The 22,849-nt window shown below is 44.9% G+C and overlaps 1 protein-coding gene across 1 annotated transcript in view; it reads left to right on the forward strand.

Annotated features, from left to right (window-relative positions):
• Ptprg (protein tyrosine phosphatase, receptor type G) overlaps positions 1-22,849 on the forward strand; it is a 703,518-nt gene that overhangs the window by 644,068 nt on the left and 36,601 nt on the right. Inside the window, exons 11-12 of the mRNA XM_004631705.3 lie at positions 8,872-8,963; positions 18,835-18,926. Coding sequence (XP_004631762.1) covers positions 8,872-8,963; positions 18,835-18,926 — 184 coding nt within the window. The remainder of the gene's footprint in view (positions 1-8,871; positions 8,964-18,834; positions 18,927-22,849) is intronic.

Consider the following 22,849-nt stretch of genomic DNA (forward strand, 5'->3'; position numbering starts at 1 on the left):
ATCTTTCTTGCAGTGAACACGTTTGGCTCCATTGTCAAACCGAAGGTGGCTACACTGCATCTTCTAATCTGTTCCATTGCTCCTGGGGTCTGTTTTCCTACCAGTGCCATGTTGATTTTCTCACAGGAGCTTTGTAGTATAATTTAAGTGAGGAATTTTAATGCCTTGCCTCTATTACCCAGGGCTGCTCTTGCTGTTCTGGGTCTCTTCTGGTTCCAGATGTACTTGAGGAGTGTATTCCCTGGATCTGTGAGGTACACTGATGGTGTTCAACTGGGGCTGCCCTGAATCTGTGTAACAATTTTGGAAATGTGGCCATTTTCACAATGTTATCTCTTCCCATCCATTAGCAAGGAATAGCTTTACATTTTCTGAAATTCTCTCCAGTCTTTTTCAGAGTACTGTAATGTTCACTGTATAAATCTTTTACTCTGTTAGATTGATTCCTAAGTATTTCTTTTTTTTTCCCCCCTTTGGATATTACTATGAAAGGTATGGTTTCCTTAATTGCTCTCTCAACATGTTTGTTGCTTTTGTCAAGGAATACTATTGATTTCTGAGTGCTGACTTTGTATCCAGCTATGCTACTGAATTTAGTTATTAAATCTACAAGTCTTTTGGTGGAATTTCTGGAGTCTTCTATTTATAGTATTATGTCATATGCAAATAGTGATAATTTAACTTCTTCTCCTATCCTTATTCCTTTTATTTCTCTGTCTGATTGCCCTGGCTAATGTTTCCAAGAACTGTACTGAATAGGAATGGTGATAGTGGATATCCTTGTCTTATTCCTCATTTTAGAGAGAAAGCTTACAATTTTCGTCTATTTAGTATGATATTGGCTATTGGTTTGTCAAAGACCATCTGTGCAAATTTTCTGTAAGGTTTTTTTTGTTGTTGTTGTTGTTGTTTTATCATGAATGAGTGTTAGAATGTTAAAAGTTTTTTCCGTGATACTTTTAAGTCTTCAAGGAAGATAGCAAGATCTGGGTCACAGGGAACCTCTCGTCTTAACTGTTGAGGAATCTCCACACAGATTTCCATATTGCTTCCACCAACTTACTCTGGCCAACAGGATTCTTTTCTCCCCATAGCCTTGCCAACATCCCAACATTTGTATTCTCTGTCTTGATGGTAGCTTTTAATTTTTATTTTATTTTATTGTATTTTTTGGTGTGAGATGGAATCTCAGTGTTGTTTTAATTTGTATTTCCTCAATGACCAGTGATTTTCCAGGAGAGCCCCCATGTGTATGCACCATTCAGTTATCTCTGGAAGCACATTCATGCATGCCAGTTCTGTGTCTTGTGTTGAGATTTGGAAAATATGCCAAGCAGAAGCATATTTTCATTTCTCAAATATCCTTTCCTGAGATAATATTATTAGTATTCATGAAATTGTATGCCCTCGATCATGTAGAATGCACTAAGGGAAACAACAGCAAATGCACTGTTGTGTATGAAAAACCTCAACATAAGATTTAAGTTAGGCTCTCTCCCAAGTAGAACCCCGAGTTCATACTCACAGTGCCTTTTACTCTTGTTGTATTTTATTACTTCCTCCTCTTCAAACATTTTGCACTAATAAATCACTTCCTGTCTTTTTTCCCAATCATCTTCCTTGAAAGCATGTGAGAATTTTCAGCTTTCTAAATTTACACGTTCTTATTCATATAAGGTTCTCTGTGAAGGATCGATTTACAAAGTAAAATATTAATGTGATTTATTTTCTTGAGAGCATGAAAATGAATGGGATTATTAGCAAGTGTGACAGTGTAAATTTAAATCAGGACAATCAATAAATCAGTTACGACTGCTTAATTAATTGCTATAACTGCTCAGCTAACTGCCCACACTAGTCTGGAACTGAAATTTTATACTGAAAGCTAGCAAACTCTTTCTCAGCCTTGAGATTATCAAACTATTGAGCTTAATTTAAGACAGTGTCTTGGTTTCCAATCTCTTTATGTCAACATTTGGTGAATTTGTAGATGATAGGCCCAGACACCATGTCATTAACCTCCTCCCAACCCAAAGCCCAAGGGTCACAGTGTCTTAAGTAACTATGTAACAAAAGGGAGGAACACATGGACCTCACAGTGTATAGACAACCTCAGAAGCCCAGTCCTCAAAGCAGGTTGAAAGCCAACATCTAAGCAGTCTTTCAGATATAGTACCATGTTGAGGGCAGACATTTGAGGACTTTGAGATCTGCACTTTGCTTATGAAAGTTAGTGGTCATGTAATAATTCCCAGGTTCTCAGAGGCCAGAAAGAGATGTAAGTAACATAAATGTTACTGCAGATCACAGGGTCCCTATGCCGACACTGAGAAAAAGAAAAGTGGCAAAAAGGAAGGCTTGAATGGATTTCTGCTTATCTTGTTTGAAGTTTGACCCTTTCTAACTGGAATAGGTATCAATACTTAACACACATACACTGATCTTATAGTGCTTTGTTATTAGACAAGACAGTCCACTGAACACACTGAGACCGTCACGTGCTGAGAGGGCATATATTTCTTTGGGGAGTAACAGGATGCAACACTGACACGTGATGTGGTTGATGCTGGCTGAATCTTAAGTAGCAGGTGCATTCTTCACATGTACTCTTGATTTCTTTCCTTTTCCTTTTTCTGTATTTAGGACATGGTCTACAGCGTATCACTATGTAAACTGGGTTTAAGCAGGTACTTTAGTCTGCTGAGCTATCAGGCCAACCCTTCTGATTTCTCAACAGCACACTTTTTTTAAAATTTATTTAGTACAAGGTCTACAGGGTTTCACTACGTAGATCAGACTCAATGTGATCCTCCTGATTACAGCCTCCCAAGTGCTAAGATTACAGGCCCACACTACCACACCCACTCTCAATCACCTTCTTAGCATGCCCTGGGGGCAGGGCAAGCACAGGAGGCCCAGGGATCAAACCCCTAGCCCCGGTGTCTGCCTAAGCAAGTGCTATAATCCGCTATTTGACCACACATTTTTTGATTTTTAAAAGAGCTCTATCCTCAAAATCACACTTCTTTGAAAGAAGGGGAATTTATTTATAAGCACTTTGGCCCAGGAGCAACTGTTACCAACCTTGTGTGTCCCGCGGGCTTCTCAGTTACTAGACTCCTGCATACAAGGACACTCTTACCATGCGACCATCAGGCACAAGCAGTCTGGCACAAGGGGCATAGCTAACACAGTCCACACCGCCCTCTGTCAGTCAGTCACTGGGGCAGGCTTCTAGAGCTTGTAATTCATGATCCAATGCTGGGATTATGGGTGTGAACACCACACCCACCCTATGACAGATACCCCGAAAAGAACACAAGGAAGGGAGAGAGGCTTGCTAGCTCTTACAGAGGCTGCTCCTCCATTTTCTCACTTGCTGTCTTGGTGTTCCCACCTCCTTGAACTGCTGCCCTCTGCCATGTACCTCTCTGCCTTGGAGCCAGGTAAGTATGGACTGAAACTTCCACTACCTGTGAGGTAAATAAACCTTTCCTTCCTTAATTTTGGGTGTCAGATATTTTGTCCCAGCAGTAAGAGAAAAGTAATCAAGTTACCCTGTCAGGTCATGGAGAAGCATCACATACTTTTCACTTCCAGTCCAGCCTCTCCTGGAAATCTCTGCAAAACATATGGCACATGCTGACTTTCTGAACAGGAACTACTAAAGAGTAATGTGGAGAGCTTGCCCCACGCAGCTACGTGGAGCTCTGTGACTGTGCCACAGGTCTGTGGCCACCCTGGACCAAGCCCTGATGCACTGGCTGTTAGCCACGGCGGTACAGTTTGGAGACTTCCCTCCTAGGCCAGGCATGGCAGCATGCCCCTATAATCACCCAGGCTGAGGCAGAAGGGTCACAAGTTCAAACCCAGTCTTGGCACCTTTAGCAACTCAGAGATGCCCTGGCTAAAAATACACATTTTAAAAGGATACAGACGTAGCTCAGTGGGGATATACTGAGTTTAATCCCTAGTAATTAAAAAAAAAAAAACAAAAAAAACAAAAAAGGCAGGCAACCCTTTATAGAGGGGGTGCCCATTTCTTCTGCAGTTAATCCTCCATACCGAGGTTTCACACGCCTACGAGATGGCTACCTTCTGATGAGGGCGCTCTGGGTCGCAGTTTGGGTGCTCAGTCTCTACAAGGCTCGCCATCACAGGCTTGCGGCACAAGGGCATGGGCCGGACTCCTCCCGGCTCCCGGCTGAGAGCATTCTGGGTCTCTGATGCGACTCACTCATTTTGGAATCTTCTCCATGGATGTACGATGCGTCCTGGAAAGCACAGGGATTTGCCAAGTTTTCGAGTGTCACAATCATGGGAATTCATGGTGTCAGAAGACCACAAACGACATAATGTCAAAGTAAATGCAGACAGTATCCGGCCAGGGAGATAGCTCAGTGGAGTAAGTGCTTCCTGGGAAGCGCAACGTCCTGAGTTCAAACCCTGGTACTGCCCCCCCCCCCCAAAAAAAAAAGCATCAATTCCCTAATGCATACAAAAGTGCACTGTGCTGTTAGAATAAGCCCAAGGGGTGGTTTCAGAGGTGGTTGTTGGAGGGAAAACTGTCCTGGGACGCGCAAGTCTCTATCACCCGAGGAAAGGCTCGTGCAGTGTGGGTAGCACAACAGTTTGCTCCAACTTCACGGAACACTTTCCTATTTCTGAGAACTTAGTTCTAATAGAAATAACGCATACGAACCTAACGTTCAAGGTGCGCGGTGCAACTTTTCTTTCTGTATTTGAGGTGACAGTGTTAATACCTTGAGGCCTCAACGATGCTCGGTCTTCGCTCACGGGATCCTATAAACTCGCATCAGACTTTTACAGGCACGTTCATGGTTCCTGCCACATATGATCACTTTCTCAGTGGCTGTTTGATGATAGTGCTGGAGACTGACTCGCTGCCCCTCTGTCACAGTGGATCCTGCCCGGGACTACCCACCCCACTCCTCAGGTCCCAAAGGTCACAGGGCTGTGCCCCACCTGCACCTGCCCACAGAATCACCTGGCTGAGTCTTGCAAGGGCCTTCGTAAAACAGGAGTCTGAAACCATGAGGGCCAGAGATTGCTTACCACCCTCCATGCTCTTCGAGCTGCACCTGAACTGGCACGTTCCAAGTGCCTGAAAAATACGTACTGCTAATTCAGACCAGGGGAAGCTGAGAGTACCTAATCCGGATTATCGGTAGACCAGAGATGTTCAGTAAAATCGATGTGTGACCGGCCTCAGTTCCTTCAAAGTGTGGGCAGAGGGCACCTTGAGAGACACAGAGTGAAACACAGGGAAGGCTGGGTGCCTCCAATCCATGGGGAGAATCCACCGGAGTATAATTTGTAGCTACTTTACAACTGTCTCGTCTCCATTGCAAGCGTGATCTGCTTCATCGCTTCCCCTTTGTCTGATGCTGCCCTAAGCAAGTCCACTGTGGAGTCAGGGCAGCTGTTGGAAATGGCTCGTCCTGGCCCTGGAGGTCGGCTGCATTCAAGGGGCGACCTAGGGTGTTAGCGGAAAGACAACAGCACGTACACAGAAAGGGGGACTGCATGGTCAGGACGCACCAGAGCACACTGAGAAGTTCTGCCTCCACTTCTCTGACGCTTAGAAACACTAGTGCCTTGGAGTGTATCACAGACTCAGAGTAGAAGGATTAGGCCTGTGGATATGCTTTCTTTCCTCTAAAATCCCTCCCTTTACATTTTCTCTCTCCTACACCACCGAAGTCAGGAAGCCAAGTTTGTCATGGGGTCTGTACAGTGAGCAAATGGAAGGCAGCAGTGTGGGGACTCCAGCTGCTCTCCTGGAATTACAGAGCCACAGGGACCATCACAGTGCTGTGAAGTTAGGGAAAGGTCACAGCACTGTCCCCTCCTCAGAGCCAGCCTGGAGGGTCCCCTACAATGTGGGCAGTAAAGATTAATTCCCACTTCATATGGACAATGAATGTAGTGTGTCCATGAAGTGCAGGATCAATAAACATTACTAACAAGGTCAACAAATGACTATGCTATCCAGAAAATGTGTCTACCTTGATCTTACATTTGTTTGTGAAATCCTAACAGCCATCTGAAGAATCTGGATGGGTCCTAACAGTCCCCTCATTGATCTCCTTGTCCCCCTGCATTCTTGCTGAGCTATGCCTACTTTTCACATACCCGCCCACCTCAACTTCTTGAGAGACAAAACCAGGCTAGTACCTACACGGATCCAAGCCCTCCACTGGCTCTCCATTACATTTAGACACCAAGAAAGATTTCTTGTTTGTGGTGGTGCTAGGGATGGAACCTCAGGATTTCCTCAGCCCTTTTTAATTTGTCAAGAACAGGGTCTAACTTGCCCGGACTGGGTCCAACGTGGCTGTCCTCCTGTCTTAACCTCCCTAGGTGTGCAGGTGTGCACGACGGCGCCTGGCGAGCACAGACCTTGGAAGCTTCCTAGACTACATGGCGAGGGGCTTGTCTTCCCCTCCAGCCTCACCTGCTGCAGCCCCTCCTGGCTGTGGAGCCACCTTCCCTTCAGGTCCCTCAGCCACCAGGCTCCTCCTGTTCTGAGGCAGGCAGACCTAGAAGTCTTCCCTACACTGCACCGAGTGGGTCCTCCACAACCGGGTCTTAGCTCAGAGGCCACGGCCTCCCCAGAGCCCCTTTCCTCACCCCCATCGGTTACCAACACCTCATTCAGTTTTCTTTGTGGCTCATGTCTGCTTCCAGCTATCTGTTCACATGATTCAGGCTGAGTTTTCTCATGGGAACCTAGGTCACAAGGGCAGGCCCTCACCTGGCTTATTTGTCATTATGCACCCAAGCTTTTATTTCAGATGACCAGTAAGCAGCTAAAAGGAGTGGAAGTATTTGCCCCCAAAATACAGCACTGATTTATCAGGCAGAAGATTTGTTTCCTTGAATTATCACACATACATGCGCACACGCGCACACACACATGCACACCTTCATTTGTACTTGCCGATTTCTCTGCCAAGACTGGCTGTCCCTTAGGTCATTCTCCATAAATTACTTCAGCGCTCTGAATGGCTTGAGGAGGTGGCTTAAGAATGAATGGAAGCCAGGGGCAGAGAAGGTGCTGCACCGCCGCATGTATAAGTACACAAAAGGAATTTGCAGAGCACACTCAAACTTTTGCTCTAAGCATAGGGCCCAACCCCCAGCGCAGCCCCACTGTGGCTTGGGTGAACCCGCAATCTCAGTGTGGGAGCCCAGTATGCAAGATGTGCACCGAGGGGCAGGTGCTCGGAGCTCTTTCTCCTGGGACTCAGCCCCAGTTGCTTGCTCTTCTCTGGCAATCACAGTTGTTGCGCTCCAGGGAAAAATCCATTAAGACCAGCAGCACATGGGGCACTGCTGTGTGATTTGCTTCGGTGCACACTGCTGATGTCAGAAATAATGCGGATCCTTTAGTGCCACGCAGAGCAGAGACCGCCAGACCTCTCTGAGGGAACACAATCTACACTATGGACGTCCATCCCAAGTCACTTGACTTTACCCATAATCACTGTATTTACTAATAGCTTTGTGTACTAGAACTCTAGGAGGCATACTACTTCAACTTAAAATACAAGTTATCTGTTTTCTCTATGTGTCGAAGGCTGGCCTGGCTAACTGTACCATTTGTTCTTACGACTTGTGAGAAGGAGAAATCTGCCTGCCTGAGACCTCGTTCCCACAGAGGTCTTCTTTGGTTTATGGAGCTGGTGGATAGTTTTTATTAAACCCCTCTACTGCCCCTTTTTGACCTCAAAGGAACAGTCTGCTCAGCAGACTCATCCCCGGATACCTCAGATTACATGAGCAAAGATACTCTGAAGGAAAGCTGACTTGCTCTAGCAGTTGGAATGCGGAGCCCAGAAAAAGCAAAACTGGTGTGTACGCACTGCTTGGCACGAGATACCAGAGGAGTGGGGCAGTCACAGCGACACACAGCTCCAGAACGATGCCGCCTGTCTGCCTGCCTGCCTGCCTGCCTGAAAGACCCAGCAGTAGGGCGGCCATTGTAAAGCCCCTCTAGCAGATGAACAAGGACCCTGCTCTGGTCACAATAGCCATTCAAGTTGAGCGGTCTCATTAAATATTCAGCCTGTGCTTCGGGCATCTCATTAGGGCCTCCCTGAGCAGTGACGTGGGCTCTGGCAAGCACAGGGCTGCCGGCATCCAGAGGCCGAGGCCCAGTGCGCTGCTGCCTTTTCTGCTCCCTGCCTGTCCTGGGATGACCAGTGTGTGTTCTTTGCTTTGCCTGAAGTACAGGTAAAACCAAACCAACTGCAAGCAAGCAAGAGGACACTGGAGGGCTGCAGTCCTTGTCCAAATGCCTGTCCAGGGTCCTCTGATTTTGGTGGGCGTGTCCCCTGGAAGCCCTGTGACCTCTTTGAAGAGCTCTGTGAGGCTCTTGGTGACTTGCCTGAGCACCGACAATGTGATGCTGCCTTTGTGCAGTTGGGCCATCTGATTTGACTACACTTGAGGAGGTTTGAGGCATGGTTTTGAACTCGGTGCCAAGAAGTTAGGATAGCGAGTTGTTCCTCTGGAACATGTTAAATACAAAGAGAGGCAGCTGCTGTTAGCCTTCGGGGCCCAGCTCCACTCTCCAGGGCCACGTCTGCACATGCTGGAGTGGCTCACTAGTAAGTCTCTCTTTTCACTATCAGCTGAGATGTGCTTGTAACATAAAACTGAGATCCACCAGCTTTGTTAGGGCCTCCAGTAGGATAAACGGTGTCCTTTGCTGAGTCTTTCATGGGTCTGCACTGTGTGATGCTTAAAGCTGGGAAGCTGTGTGAAAAAAGAATTGAAAAATGAGGAGCTCAGTGTGCATTTTTCCGGTCTCACTGTTCACATGCTTTTCTCTTTTGCCCACAGAAAATGTTTTCAGACAGCTCATTTCTATGTGGAAGACAGCAGTTCACCTCGGGTGGTCCCCAATGAAAGTATTCCTATTATTCCTATTCCAGGTAAGTAAGACTGCCCTTCTTCCAATGGTGATTTTCTCTTTTGTTTGCTATTTAATGTGACAACCATGACAAAAGACTATCTTCACAGCCTTTTAAAGCTTGCCCAGTACGAGATACTTCACGAGGGGTAATGTCATGAACTCATGGCTCCCTTGTGTATTACTAATTCCTAAGATTCTCTTCAGAAAAGCAGATGCACAGGTCAGTAAGCACAATGCAGAGTGAGGAGGAGAGACGGAGAGTAACAGTAGTGGAAAGCTGGAGAAACATATAGAGATCTTCTTAATCCACTACAGCTGAATTTTATTCAATAGGCAATTTCTGCTTATCACAATTTTGTATGTATTCATCAAAATATGGCTTTTTTCCTAAAATTCTTTACTCTGAAAATAACTCATCTTACTATTGGCAGTGCTAGTCCTTGCGATGTTTGTGTGGAAATCTAAGCATTTGGTATTGGCCTGGAGTCTGATTCATTTGCCCTAAGATAAAATGATAAAACAGTAAGCATAGAACTATCTGATACTTAGTCCTAGCAAATTAATGCTATAGTTGTTTAAAAGTTCAGCAGTGGGATAAGTGCAAATAGAACGTGGGACATAAAGACCTCTGCCACCATTTGTATCGGGAGTCCGTTCCCTTCCACACTTGAGCTTTTTACTGCTGATTTTAGCAGGAGCGTCTACGTACACACATTCAGGCATTCATGCATCCTTCACCTTGGCACGAACTGGCTTTCTGTACAGACACTATGTCACTGCAGTGCCATGCCCTTCCTCACCCACCACTTGTCATTCTACTCTCTGCCTCATTCCTCATCCCCTTTCAAGTAGCTAATGTATTTTAGTTACTGTCCCCTTCTATTGAAAGGAGAGCTTCCTAAGGGCAAGTGGATGGATTCTCAGTGCCAGATTAGACACAGCATGTAGGAAGCTCTCTTAAGGATTTGATGGAGGACATAAAAATGGATGGATGTCATCAAAATTACCTTAAAGTTCTTAAAAATGGTAACTGTGAGGCTCATAGATAGGGCTGTTCCAAAAAGGACTGGTCCTTCTGTCTGCCCACTGTTACTTGCTGTGGTTACGCCTGGGGAGTCATTCTGCCTGTTTTATGTCTGTGCATGTTTTCAGGAGGTATAGTTTAGATTATCTATGCTCCGTCCTTTCTGGTCAGCATTTTTCTCTAAAACTTGTCGCAGAAGCGAGGAGGATGATGACAGGCTGCTTTTGTTGCTCTGGGATCGTTCTGCGGCTGCTGCACGGCTGGCATGAGGATGGGCTTTGTGTCCTCAGATGCTCCTCTCCACTAGCCTTTCTCCTTGGCGGAGGCAGGGAGAGGAAGTGGCGGGCGTCATCAGCCTTCCCTGCGGAGATGGAAGGCGCTCTGCTGAATGCGCCGGCTCCAAGACAGTGACCGTGCCCTCACGTTTCCTCTTCTGGGACCCAGAGCAAGTGCTAACCACACCTCTGGGAAGTTACCTAGAGGGACTCTTCTGACCTGATTGGTGTGGCAGACACAGTAGTATAGCTTGACAACTGAATCCACTCTTAAAGGGTAACTGTACAGTATTTCTTGGGCTGTTCTTCAGTTTTCACTTTCTTCTACCACTGAATTATTAATCAGAAAACCTAGGATCTGGCCATGGCTGCACCATGAACACTCTGCTCGTTGTGTCAACTGCTCTGCGCCTTAGTTTCCAGAATCTAGAAAATGAACAGGACACCTGCTCTCTTTGCCAGCTGAGGCAGCGCAAATGATCCCAGAAGGCAATGTATGTAAACAATGACTGGAAACGGTACATGAAAGGAGAAGCAGAAGCTGTCCGAATGCCCCTCCCCAGGTCACAGCGTTAGGCCTCCTGGCCACCATGGGGAACTAGAGCTTCACTCATAGTTTTCACGTTGAAATCCCTCCTATCAGAACTATGTCCACAAGAAGGGGACAGTCCTTTATCCCGACTTTCCCCTCCTTGCAGCTGTGGAACTTTTGATTCAGGAGAATCATCTGAAAATGCCAGGAATTAAGTCTTACCTTGCTATACTTGGGAGCAGGTTTCTTAGACGAGAAATTCCTCTTGAGTATTTTCTGCTTTATTTCCCAGCTACCTACCATTTACCAAGTTAAATACAACCCACAAGCATTTCTTCAAATGTGTTTTAGTCCTTTTTAAATTCAAGTTGCCCTCATTCATCCTTGCTGGTAGGTAGTATAAGGAAATGCAGGGAAAGACTTCTGCAGACGCCCTGCTACCTGAGAGCAGTCGATGCTAGCAGCAGGCACTCAGGTGGCACACTCCTGCTGAGGTGCAAACGTGTTGTAAAGCTCAGTTACTCTCGATACTGTGAGGCAGGGTGAGCACTCTGTGCTTCCCTGGGTGCCATGACTGAGGCCTCTGCTTTCCCAGGTTTTCAGGGATGACACTGCCTCCTCAGGGGCACAGCCAGGCAGATGAACTCCAGGAGAGAGCTCCCTAAGTGACCTTACCTTTAATAGTTTTTACCTGATTGTTAATTTTTCTAAGTAACTCCCTACAGTCCTACTAATACTGGCATTTATGAAATGTTTTAATTTTTTAACTTATTTTTTTAAATAATTTTCAATCATTTATTTATTTCTTTGTTACAGGATCTCACTATGCTGTTCAGACTCATAGTGATCCTCCTGTCTCAGCCTCCCCAGCACTGGGATTACAGGCATTTGCCTCCACGCCTGGTTTTGGTGGCCAGCATGGTGTGCCTGGGGTTCTGGGGCCAGCAGTACTAGGGATCAGACCTAGGTCCTTGCACTTGCCAGGCAGGTGCTTAGAATGCTGAGCTCTCCCCAGTCCAAAACATTTTAATTTATGAAGCACTTTTAGTCTGTTATTCCACTTATTATGCTTTTTTCCTGCTTATTAACAGTTCAACTGTCTTATGCAAGAAAATTCAATATAAGAAAAATTTTTCTTAAACTTTATTTTCATTCTAAAGCTTTTTGTCTTAACTTGACCACTACTGGGAATATTTTAAATGATATGCCTTATAAATTATCTGATCGTTCTTATTTCTAGAAACAAGAGACTTACAAAGCTCATATAAAGTACTTATTCTGCCAATTCAACTCTGTTCATTTTCTTTATTCAAAATAATAAGGGACTGGTGAGATAGCTCAGCCAATTAAAGTGCCTGCTTAGGCACGCTTAGGCAAGCACAGGGACTGCAGTATGATCTCAGGCTCTACATGTCCTACCAGCCTGCCCCCAGGGCTGGCTGAGGCAGCCAGAGTCCAGGCGTGGTGGCACATGCCTGTAATCCCAGCACTGGGGAGGCTAAAAGCAGGAGGATCACCACAAATCCAAGTTGCATAGTGAGACCCTGTAACAAGCAAATTCTTTATTTTTTTTTTCTTTTTAATTTAAGTTACAGCATATTAACTTGCTATTTTTTCACTTGAGCTTTTCATTTTCCACAAGTTATTTTTATGGTGTCTTAGTTGCTTTGCTCTTATAGCTGAGACAAAATACCCTCCACCCAAAATTAAGGAAGGAAAGTATTCTTTAGCTCACAGTTTGTGGAGGTTTCAGTCCGTAATGAGCTGGCTCCAAGGCAGGGTGGCACAGCTTCGGGACAACACTTCCAAGGTGGAAAAAGAAGCAGCAAGAGCACATAAAGGGGGAACGAGCCTCTTTCCCCCCTCATATCCTGTATCACCTATCTGCCCACACCCACACCATCTCGGGGTCCACCTCCTACATAAGCTGAGGATGTACACAAAGTGAGGACCTGGTCCTCTGCTGAATCCCTTAGCTGAACTTCTGCACTTCTCAAGTTGCCAGGGTGAGCAACACCCTAGAGGTGAAGGCATGACCTCTGCACCCCAGAATGTACAACTGCTGAGTTACTTAAGATTCTAGACGCAAGCTGACACAGTGTAGCAACCATACCACATGGTATCTCAAAACTTCAGCCTCATTTGCATATTGTTTAACTAAATCGGAGATTTTCAAATACAGGTAATGTGCTTGATCACTTCTTAACTGGTACTGGACAATTTGCTCAGCACAAATTCGCTTTCGCCCTCCTGAAATGATTTTATAGTTCTTCTCTTGAAGTATCTTCCATAGTAAAAGCCTCCCCTCTCATCCCTGTTCTCCAGGTATTTTTATTATTTTGCTGTTTAAGATCAAGACTCCCAGTCCCTCAGTGCTTCCATTCTCAGTACAAAAATGGGTCGGTGTGATCTAAATGATTCAGTGAACAATCCATAGACATGCTGAATACTGAAGAGACACTATTCAGCAACTTTTTAAGGATTCTCTTATGATTAAAATTCATATATACATCACTGGTTTTTAAGCCAAAAAGCCTGAGTGGAATATGTAAGCTGTGCTTTTAAAAAGTATGATAAAATAGGCAAATGTTTAAGGAAGGCTTTGCTAGCCTTTTGACAGTAATCCCCTTGAGCACAGCCGTTTATAAGAAGTTTTGAAGAATACTGAATTGCCCATTTTAATCACCTTAACTCAAAGGTATGAACATAGGTATTTCAGTGCATTATGATTTTGTCTAACAAGGACAGGGCTGGGGGGGGGGCGGATAGCTCAGCAGCATAAGTGACTGCCTAACAATCATAAGGTCCTGAGTTTGATCCCCCTTACCAAAGAAAAACCAAAGCAAGGATAGTTTCCTTAGAATGAAGTATCTTTTCCTCTCATCTACATGTACGCTAAAGAGATGGTGGTAGTGACAACCATGGTGGCCAGGATTGCTTAAGCACAGGAGAGCTCATACTACACTAGGCACTTTTGAGCACACTTCTAATTCCAGCATTTGAGGGTAATCTCAGGTTCAAACCAGCATGGGCAATTTAGTGACTTAATAAAACCTAGTCTCAAACTAAATGAAGGGCCAGAGATGTATCTCAGCGTGAAGGCTCTTGGCGCACTCTCTAGGATGGAAGAAACCATAGGCAAAGAATATTTAGCAGTGTGACAGAACTGCTTTTGAGGTTAGTTTCCAATCACTGTGGAAGGGACATTAGTTGTTTTCGTCAAGGACAATATAAATATCAGTGTGTGTTTCATACTTCATGAATGGCAAAGGACTAGGAAGGGATTGGCTGTGACTTGCGCAGAACAAATGAAAGGAGTTTTAAAAAAATAAAAAGTTTGACTCCTAATATTTTTCACTACTGGTTTTTCAAGATCATGCATTCCATGGTTCCTAGGGTTTCCATATACTGCTTCAGGAAGAGGTATGACTGCATGCAGTAACTAGCTATTGGTTTTCTCATAGCCTTTCCATCTATCAGGGTACTGAATGGGCACAAACGCCTATGTTTAGCAATGATATTATTATAAATATTGCCAAGTACTTGAAAAAAATCTGGTGACCACAGCATGTTTTTTTTTAAAACAACAAACCTGAATACAATTTTCATTATATTTTTAATGAAGCATTACTTGCTTGTGTCACCTACAAACAATGTTCACTTTATTGGATGATTCTTTTATACTGTCATTACTTACAAACTTCTAAAATTAAATCAGCCCTCAGCTCATAAAATGAACCTGTTTATGGAACATACTGAGTTTTCCCCAAGTGCAACTGCACAGACAAAAAGTTCTCACAGATGTACTTCCCCAGAGTTTGCAAAATCTAACTTTCTAATCAGAGCATCACAAAGCCAAATATTCTGTTAAACACTAACTGAGAAATCTAGAAACCAGCACTTGCCATCTTCAGTTCACCCACTTTTCTTTGTGGTATGGGTACAGTGGTGCTTTACCACTGAGCTACGTCTCCAGCCCTTTTTATTTTGTGAGGCAGGGGCTTGCTGAATTGCCCAGGCTGGCTTGAATTTATAGCCTTCTTGCCTCAAGCCCCCGCCCCGAGTGCTGGGACTACACGCACAGCTAGTTCACCCTCTTCTAATATCATTTATGGTACCTAGAAATGAGACGCTAATACAAGACGGTGTTTGCTGTAGACTGACCCCAATGAAAGGTTTCTAAGTTACAGCTGAACGACCGGTGCACAAAGCTAAAATCTTGGAACAAAGCCTTCAGAATCCCATGTAATAACAATAATCTCACTCTTCAGAGACCTATTCTCAGTTGAATACTGACGTGTGGTACAATACGGTGATTTACAGGTAATAAGCAGGGACCCCATTCTATAAATGAAAATAGTGACACAAAAATTATAGAGTGACATTTGATCAGATTAAAGATCATGTTCTGTCCAGTGCTTTGCTGTTCCTGGAAACTGCTTTGAGAGTGAAGACCAACAGGTCACAGCGGGCAGAAAGGAGCAAGGGCTTTGGGCTCACTCAGCCCAGTGTGACATCTCAGCTCTGCTACTTCATGGCTCTGAGTGTCCTGCTGGATATTTGAGGATGCCTATGTTCCCTTCACCTGGTTCTCATTCAGAGAAATTCATGGGGAAATAAAGCATTACCAGGGTATCTGACAACCCGTCAGGGCTCAACGAGACATGGTGGCTGTGTTTTTATCCTACCACCTGTCTTCAGACTTTTTCATTCTACTGTAATGGCCTCTGTTATGGTGTCTAGTTGTCCCCCAAAGCCTCATGTATGCTATGGGACAGACACAGAGGGAGGGACTAGTGGCTTGAGGGGCGGGACCAGAGGGCCTGGGCAGGGCCCGAGGGGCAGAGCCAGGAAGATGCAACCCATAAAACTGGCAGCCTGTGCTCTCTCAAGATGCACAGAGGGTCATCCTGGACGCGCAGCGCCCAGCCTCTCCTCCAGTGTCTTGAAACCTCCAGTCACTGTGAGCTAAATGCACTTTTCTTTCCCTCATTTTGAGTCCCAGCAACAAGAGAAGAGTAACTAATACAGTCTGCCATTGAGGCTGTAGTTATGGAAACCTGTTTGATTCCAGCCATCTCTCTTTCTTGGACGCTCCCAGCAGCCCTCATGCCACCTGTAGTGCTCGCCTTGCCGTTTCCTGCTGCGCTTCCCCTCGCTCGCTTAGTTACCTCGCCTGCTGCAGCACCAGTGTGCCGTGAGCAGAGCCCAGCCTGGAGGGCTCTGCACTTCTTTTCCCACCCGGGAGTGCGTGTAACAAGAGTGCCCCTCTCTGAGCGCAGGTTACTACATCGTAACTACACTGTGGTGCCAGCCACTCATCATGCCAGTGTTTCAGTCTCTGATGAAACTGGGACAGTTTCCTGAAAATAAGACCTTTGAGCTCGATACTTTCTTACTGCACAGAGGATCTCTCCAGATGAAAGCTGAGCAGATCAAGCCAGTGACGCCATTCTAAAGGCTTAGCCTTCTGTTGGTTACGTTAATGGTATCATCAGTCGTCTGGCTCGGGTTGCGACAACGTAACAGAAGAACCGTATGAGATGAGAACGATTAGGACTTCTAATGAGTTATTGTATGCATCATAATATAGAGAATAAAAGATTTCTGACCTCAGCTCTTATCCCGCGTGGAAGCCAAGGGACGTGTTCTGTGCGTAGCTGACGGGGCAGGGCTCAGCACAGCATTCATCGCCATGTGCCTCTGCCCCTTGGGTAATTCCCTGGTGTTACTGGAAGTGCCTGGAAACACAGAGGGTGTGGCCAGACCTCCCTGGCTGTAAAGATGCAAACTGCAGAGAATGGGGAGTCATGTGTTTGCATGATTCTTGTGCTGAGCTCTGCTGGAGTTTTGCGGTTAGCAGGCAAACTCATTGGGCATTGGGACGTGAGCTTGGCTCTGACACTGGAGCCCTTTGAAGGAAAATAAAGTAAAACATGGGTATGGAAACATTTGTTTCAATGATCTGACGTGGGCACCGACCTTTATAATGCCATGAATCACTGAAATCTTTCGTATATTGCAACATATATAAAGCTATTCCGAGCTGGAGCCCATATCCTTCGTTGTGGTATCATCCACAACCCACCCCTCTAGAACAGACTGTGTCCTCCGTGCGGCATCACTGTGTCACTGCCTTTGAATGCGAAACACAGGGAGAAGGGCTGTGGTCTGCCTACTCTGGCAGCCAGTGCTGAGGACTGTCAGCACGCATGCAGCAGCAGGCTGTCGTCACTCCAAGTTCTTCGTGGTTCACCAGCTCAACTCAAGGGTGTGGATGGGCTTGGGGGTCCCAAACCTCACCCCCAGAGATGATCTTTGGACCAATCTTTCTGAGACTCCAAAACTTGTACACGGCAAGCCCTTCCTCAGCTTACCTTAGCCCTTCAGTCCCACGTGCTCATTACTACACTGTTTGCTTAGTGTTAAACATTGTAAGTGAAGTGATCAGATAAATTTGATGATATATCTTGAACTTTGAAGTCTGCTAAATATTCTGGGGAAACATTTTGGCTCCGATTAGTTTGTTAACGCTGGTTACATCATGGGTGGTATAGATTTCTTGGACATACAAAATTTTATACTAAAGAATATCTTCAATCCTGAAATATTTGTAAATAACTTGGCAATTGTTTTTCATAAGGCTGCCTGTTAAAATTATTAGGACTTGAATTGTTCAAACAGAGAATTGTGTTTGCAGAGTATCACCTATAGGAAAGCAGCGCTTCCGTCCTCAGCAACTTGGGAGAGTGCACATATAAATCATCTTTCTTAGCAGTAAGAGATGCTATTTTCCACCTAAGAACATTTCAAGTTTGAAAATGTCAATAGATGCAAAAAGCCAACCTAGAGCAATGCTGTCTAGAAAGAAAGCAGAGAAGCAGTGACTGTGTCACTGGTAACTGTCACCAGATGAAGAGAAATCAGACTGGGAGGCCTGCATCTATGAAAGTCTTGCCAAAGTAGGACCTCATTTACACATACAGATCTTCATACCCTTTGCTAAAAAGCATCTGTGGCGGTTTAGATATTTGTGCGTTTGCCAACGATCTTTCACTCTGAATAAAGTAAATGTCATGTCTGTTGTTTATCTCAAATCAGCAGAGCATTTTAAAAAGAAAATACTTGCATGGAAGGTTAGGGAGAGGGAGGCACGCTTGGGGCACTCCAGTGAGGTGGGTGTGCCTGTTCTGCTGAAGTGCTCAGGATCAGACTGGGCTCCATCAATAAGTGGCCAACAAACTTTACAATCCTGAACTGCAAATGGCCTTTTGAAGTGATATCATTATAAGAGATTGGCCTATGCCTAATCTGTGAAAAGCAGAACAACAACAACAAAAGTTAATTCACTAAAATCGATTATTTGGCATCTTGAAGACAAAGCTATCGTGAAGAAAAACTGTGAACACTTACAGGTAGATGGCATTGTAGCTGGTACCAGCATATATGTGTACAAATGAACACGGAGACTTAAGAGAAACAAAGTTAAACTTAGTTGCTCCGAGTATAAGGTGCACCCCTTTTAAAAGCAGTAAAAACAAAAAAAAATTAAATTATTGTTTTCAATATTTCATGGAGAATGATTGGACTTGTAGTGATCCTCTTGTTTTCAGCCTCCCCAGTGCTGGGACTGCAGGCATGTGCCACCATACCCAGTCTCCATGGCCAGCTCAGTGTGCCCAGGGGCATGTGGTGCCGAGGCTCCAACCCTTGTCCATGCACCTGACTAAACAGGCACTTAGTCCACTGAGCTATCTCACCAGCCCTAAGTGTGTAATTTAATAGTTTAATTGTGAAAGTTGCAATGAATATACAAAATAAACTCTGCATAGCTCTTTAAAACAAAAGTGAAACAATACTTAATGTGACTTGTAGGTATTGCAGATCCTAATGAGACCCTAATGTAAAATAAATCATAGGTCCTTCTTTAGCACATCTATTTCAGATGACAGGATGGTATCCTTTGCAAAAGTAAATGCTTCTTGTGCACATGGTTTATTGGTATCATGTCGTTTTTGGAAGTACTCTAGTGACTCTGAATATCATTTTATTTCTTCAGATGACATGGAAGCCATTCCTGTCAAGCAGTTTGTTAAACACATTGGTGAACTATACTCTAATAATCAGCATGGATTCTCTGAGGATTTTGAGGTATGTTTCAAGAGTAGAAATTATGTTCCAAAAACATAACTTTTACTTCACAGGATGTTTAATGAATGAAAAACCCACTTATTCAAAGCATAACAAAATAATTTTGAAAATTAGATTCTTTTTTCTTTTCTTATTTTTGTAAGCATTACTTTCATACTATAATATGAGAAAGGAAGATGGTTATACTTGTCTCCAAAATGTATTTCTATTAAAGACCAGACTTAGTAGTAGAAAAAAAGGTAATGAATGGGGGTAGTATGGCCCCTTCTTGCTCTGTCCTGAATTGGGATCAGCAGTCAGCACGCTGAGCTCTCTAGCCATGTATCCTTTCAGTCCTGCGTGCCATGTCACAGGAGACAGCTAGTTGGCATCTGAAGGACTGGGTGCGGGCACTGCATATCTAAATATCTAAAGCTGTTAGAAAAATAAGTGATGCACATCCTGGAAAGCACTGGGTGAATTATTCAGAAAGAAATCACTGATCCTTGTTGTCATGATTACTAATTCCTGGGGGGACAAGATGGGGATGTTGTCCTGGGGACGACACTGCCTTCCCATTCTGAACACTGGTGTGCAGGAAACAAGGTAGACTATGGCACGCATCACCCTGCCAAGTCTGGGTCCCGTGCCAGTGCAGCAGTGACAGGGTGTCAATGAGGAGCTATTAAACAGACTGCCCTTTTCTTCACTGAGGCGCTTAACTAAGGCACAGCTCTGGCAGCAAGAGCTGCGCTGAGGAGGCCAAGTTTTCATGGCAGCTCAGCTGTCTTCTAGCCGTGTGGGTAAATCAGTTCCTTTCTTCTCACTGCTACTTTAAAATGGAAAGGATGAAGCTAACCTGCCCTCCCTTCTCACACAATTGGCTGTGGGGCTCACATGAAGCTAGGAAGCTCTTGTGTCTGGAGGTGCACTGATCCTGGGTAGTTAGTGAACAGTGGGAAAGAAAAGTGGGCAAATCCCATGACCAGGCAAATTTGGAATCCCCAAGGGCATCAGGAAGGAAATCTATTGAAAACTCACATTAAATTCTTTTAGTTCCGGTTGTTTTTGAAGACAATAGAAGCAATGGTGATAGAAACATGGGAAAGGAACCTCTGATTTATTCTGCAAAGTCATGTTTTATAGAACAAAGCCCCATCCAGTACTTAATGCTGCTAGGAGATGCCCCCAAAACATGCCTATTCAACTACAAAGACCTGGCTTAAGTCAAGCATTTTGTATTCATGAGCACAGAGGCTGTGTGTGGTGTCCAAGTGACTCAGTCCCACTGACTGCTGGCTGAATGAGTGAGCACAACTACTGAGGCATTAGCAGTGCTGGTGGTATTCAGGGCAAACGTGTCCACTGGAGAGCAGAATTTGATCGGGAAGATCCAGTGCACCTCTGCTTCCGCAATTACTTATGATTTGAGACCCCAGTGCTATTCATCACAGCTGGTTCTGACACCATTTAATTACTCAGAATCATCAACTACACCCCCATACACTTGATCTGTCTTCAGACTGGCTCAGCTGCATCAAAATCATGCCTGCTAGTTAACAAATCCTGGCTTTTATAGCCTACTTCTATCCTTCAAAAATATATTCTGGTTAGAAGCTTGAGTCTACCTCACCAAAGTTTACAGCTTAAATATTACCAGCTGATAGATAGGGGAGTGGGGTGGGGAGAGCAGGGTAGGAAGGAGCCAGATCCCTTTTGAAAAGAACAGTGAAGCAGCAATAGTTAGGGGGGAAAAGACAGTGGAGAAATGGCCAGTATACTGTCACCTTCTAATTTAGCAACGATTTGAAATCAGTGGAAACAAGCATTCTGGTTTAGTAACTGCTAAATTGGAAAACTGGTAACAGGCTTCAAAAGAAGCTTTGGAGTAAGAATAACTAAGGTCAGCATCGTGCCTCACGTGACTCTGGCCACACTCTGGGACCTCACGAGGGCAATGAGGTAGGAGGATCGGCTGTGTGTCAGATGTTCCACAAGCACTGGCTAGTCCTGACCTCGCCGCAGCAGGCCTGTGTAGGACGGTCCCCTCAACACACCTGGAGCCTGACTGCCCGGCGGACACGCTTATCTAACACCGGGTCTCCAGGTCCAAATACGTTTTCCAGTCTTGCTTTGCTAACTGGTATCAAAAGCTGTAGGCGCGGTTTGGTCCTTGAATGGGGTCGCAGAATGGAGAGACAGAAGGTCTTCCAGGACAGCAGGTCTTCCTGCGCGCCTGAGAGGCTCTCCCACATCAGTGACGTGTCAGATCCTTCATGTGTGAAGAGTGCCTCTATCAAATGTTAATTTGCTCAGTGTTGATCTGTGTTGTAAACTTCCTGTCCCTGCTGATCTGCTCCTATGGCTGTGTACCTGTTAGTATCCACCGTATGCATTTGGAGGATCTGAGGTTAAAGAAACAACAAAGGTGAGGTCTGGCTTTTTATTTTGTTTTTGTTTTCTTTTTTGTCGTTTTGAGACATGGTCTCACTATACTGTTCAGGCTGGCCTTGAGCTCACTTTGTAGACCAGGTTGATCTCAACCTTGCAACAGTCCTCCTGCCTCAGCCTCCCAAGTGCTGGAATGGCAGGTGTGCTAGGAAGGAGCCACCATGCCCAGCTCCTTTATTGTAAACTACTTATCCAGTGCTGAATGGGGCACTTCAGTATGCTCCCTGGGTCATGGTCAGTGTCACTTGTAAGGGTTTTAACACCTGTTAATATTACCTTAATTTTGAAATGCCAAAAAAATAATTGAAATGCCAGTTTTGAGTGAAAAAGGCTACTCCATGATCAGATGACATTATCAGCATCTAAATGATCCAAACAGGGGGGCCTGCCCCTTAGCTCACTTCTTTATGTGGCTGCTTCAACAAAGCAGTCAGGCTCAGGTTGCTGTGGTTCGATCCTCACAATTCAAGATAGCCAAACCTGCCCTGAAGGCATTTGGAGCAAAAAAAAATTTAAAAAATTTAAAAAATAAATGATCCAAACAGTATTGACAGAAATTACAGATGGCATTGGTGTCCATAAGACAAAAATCACATCTCGTGCATGCAAACTGTATGAAGGGTTTTTTTAATCAAATTTTGTTGTCATTGTTGTTGCTATTTATTTGATGTGGGGTCTCAGACTACATAGCTCAGCCTCCTAGTGACCTTCCTGTATCAGCCTCCCCAGCACTGGGATTACAGGTGGGCTCCACCATGCCTGGTTTCAGGGTGGGCACGGAATACAGTACCAGGGATCAACTTCATTTCCTTGCGCTTGCCCAGGCAGGCACTTAGACCACCAAGCTATCTCCTCAGCCCACCATCTGAGTTCTAGTAAAATCAGATTTAACATCATTTATGACTATTCTTTGTTTTCTGTTAGTACATAATTGAAAATATATGAAGTAGAGGCAAAGGACCAGACCAAAGTTCTAGGTAACATCAGAGTTTGATCGACCATATTGAGGGACTGCTTTAAACAGTGCACACAGCTGCTCCCGTTCAGTCCTGGTCCAGTGCATTACGTTACAGGGGAGGCCCACTTCTGTCCATACAGAGGTGGTCAGATCCACTGCACAAGGGAACAGAATCAACCACCGAAATGAATCTCAGACTGGAACACCAGAAACTAAAATCTCTCAGAATACCTCAATGACTCTACCCTGAAGATGAATATGCCAAATGTATGTATTTCAAGGCCAGAAACCAGGGCCACCAAGATAGCTCAGCAGACTAAGCACCTGCTTAGGCAAGCACAGAGACCAGCGTTTGATCCCAGGTACTACATGGCACTCCAGCTCCACCCCTGTGAGCATTGAGCCAACCACTAAGACTAGGCGAGGGACACGCGCCTGTAATCCTAGCACTTGGAGGCTGAAAACAGGAGGATCATTACAAGTCCGAGCTGTGAGCTACACAGTGAGACCCTGTATCAAGTGTATGTGTATATAT

The sequence above is a fragment of the Octodon degus genome, unplaced genomic scaffold, assembly GCF_000260255.1.
Source record: "Octodon degus isolate 3935 unplaced genomic scaffold, OctDeg1.0 scaffold00043, whole genome shotgun sequence".
Lineage (NCBI taxonomy): Eukaryota > Metazoa > Chordata > Mammalia > Rodentia > Octodontidae > Octodon > Octodon degus.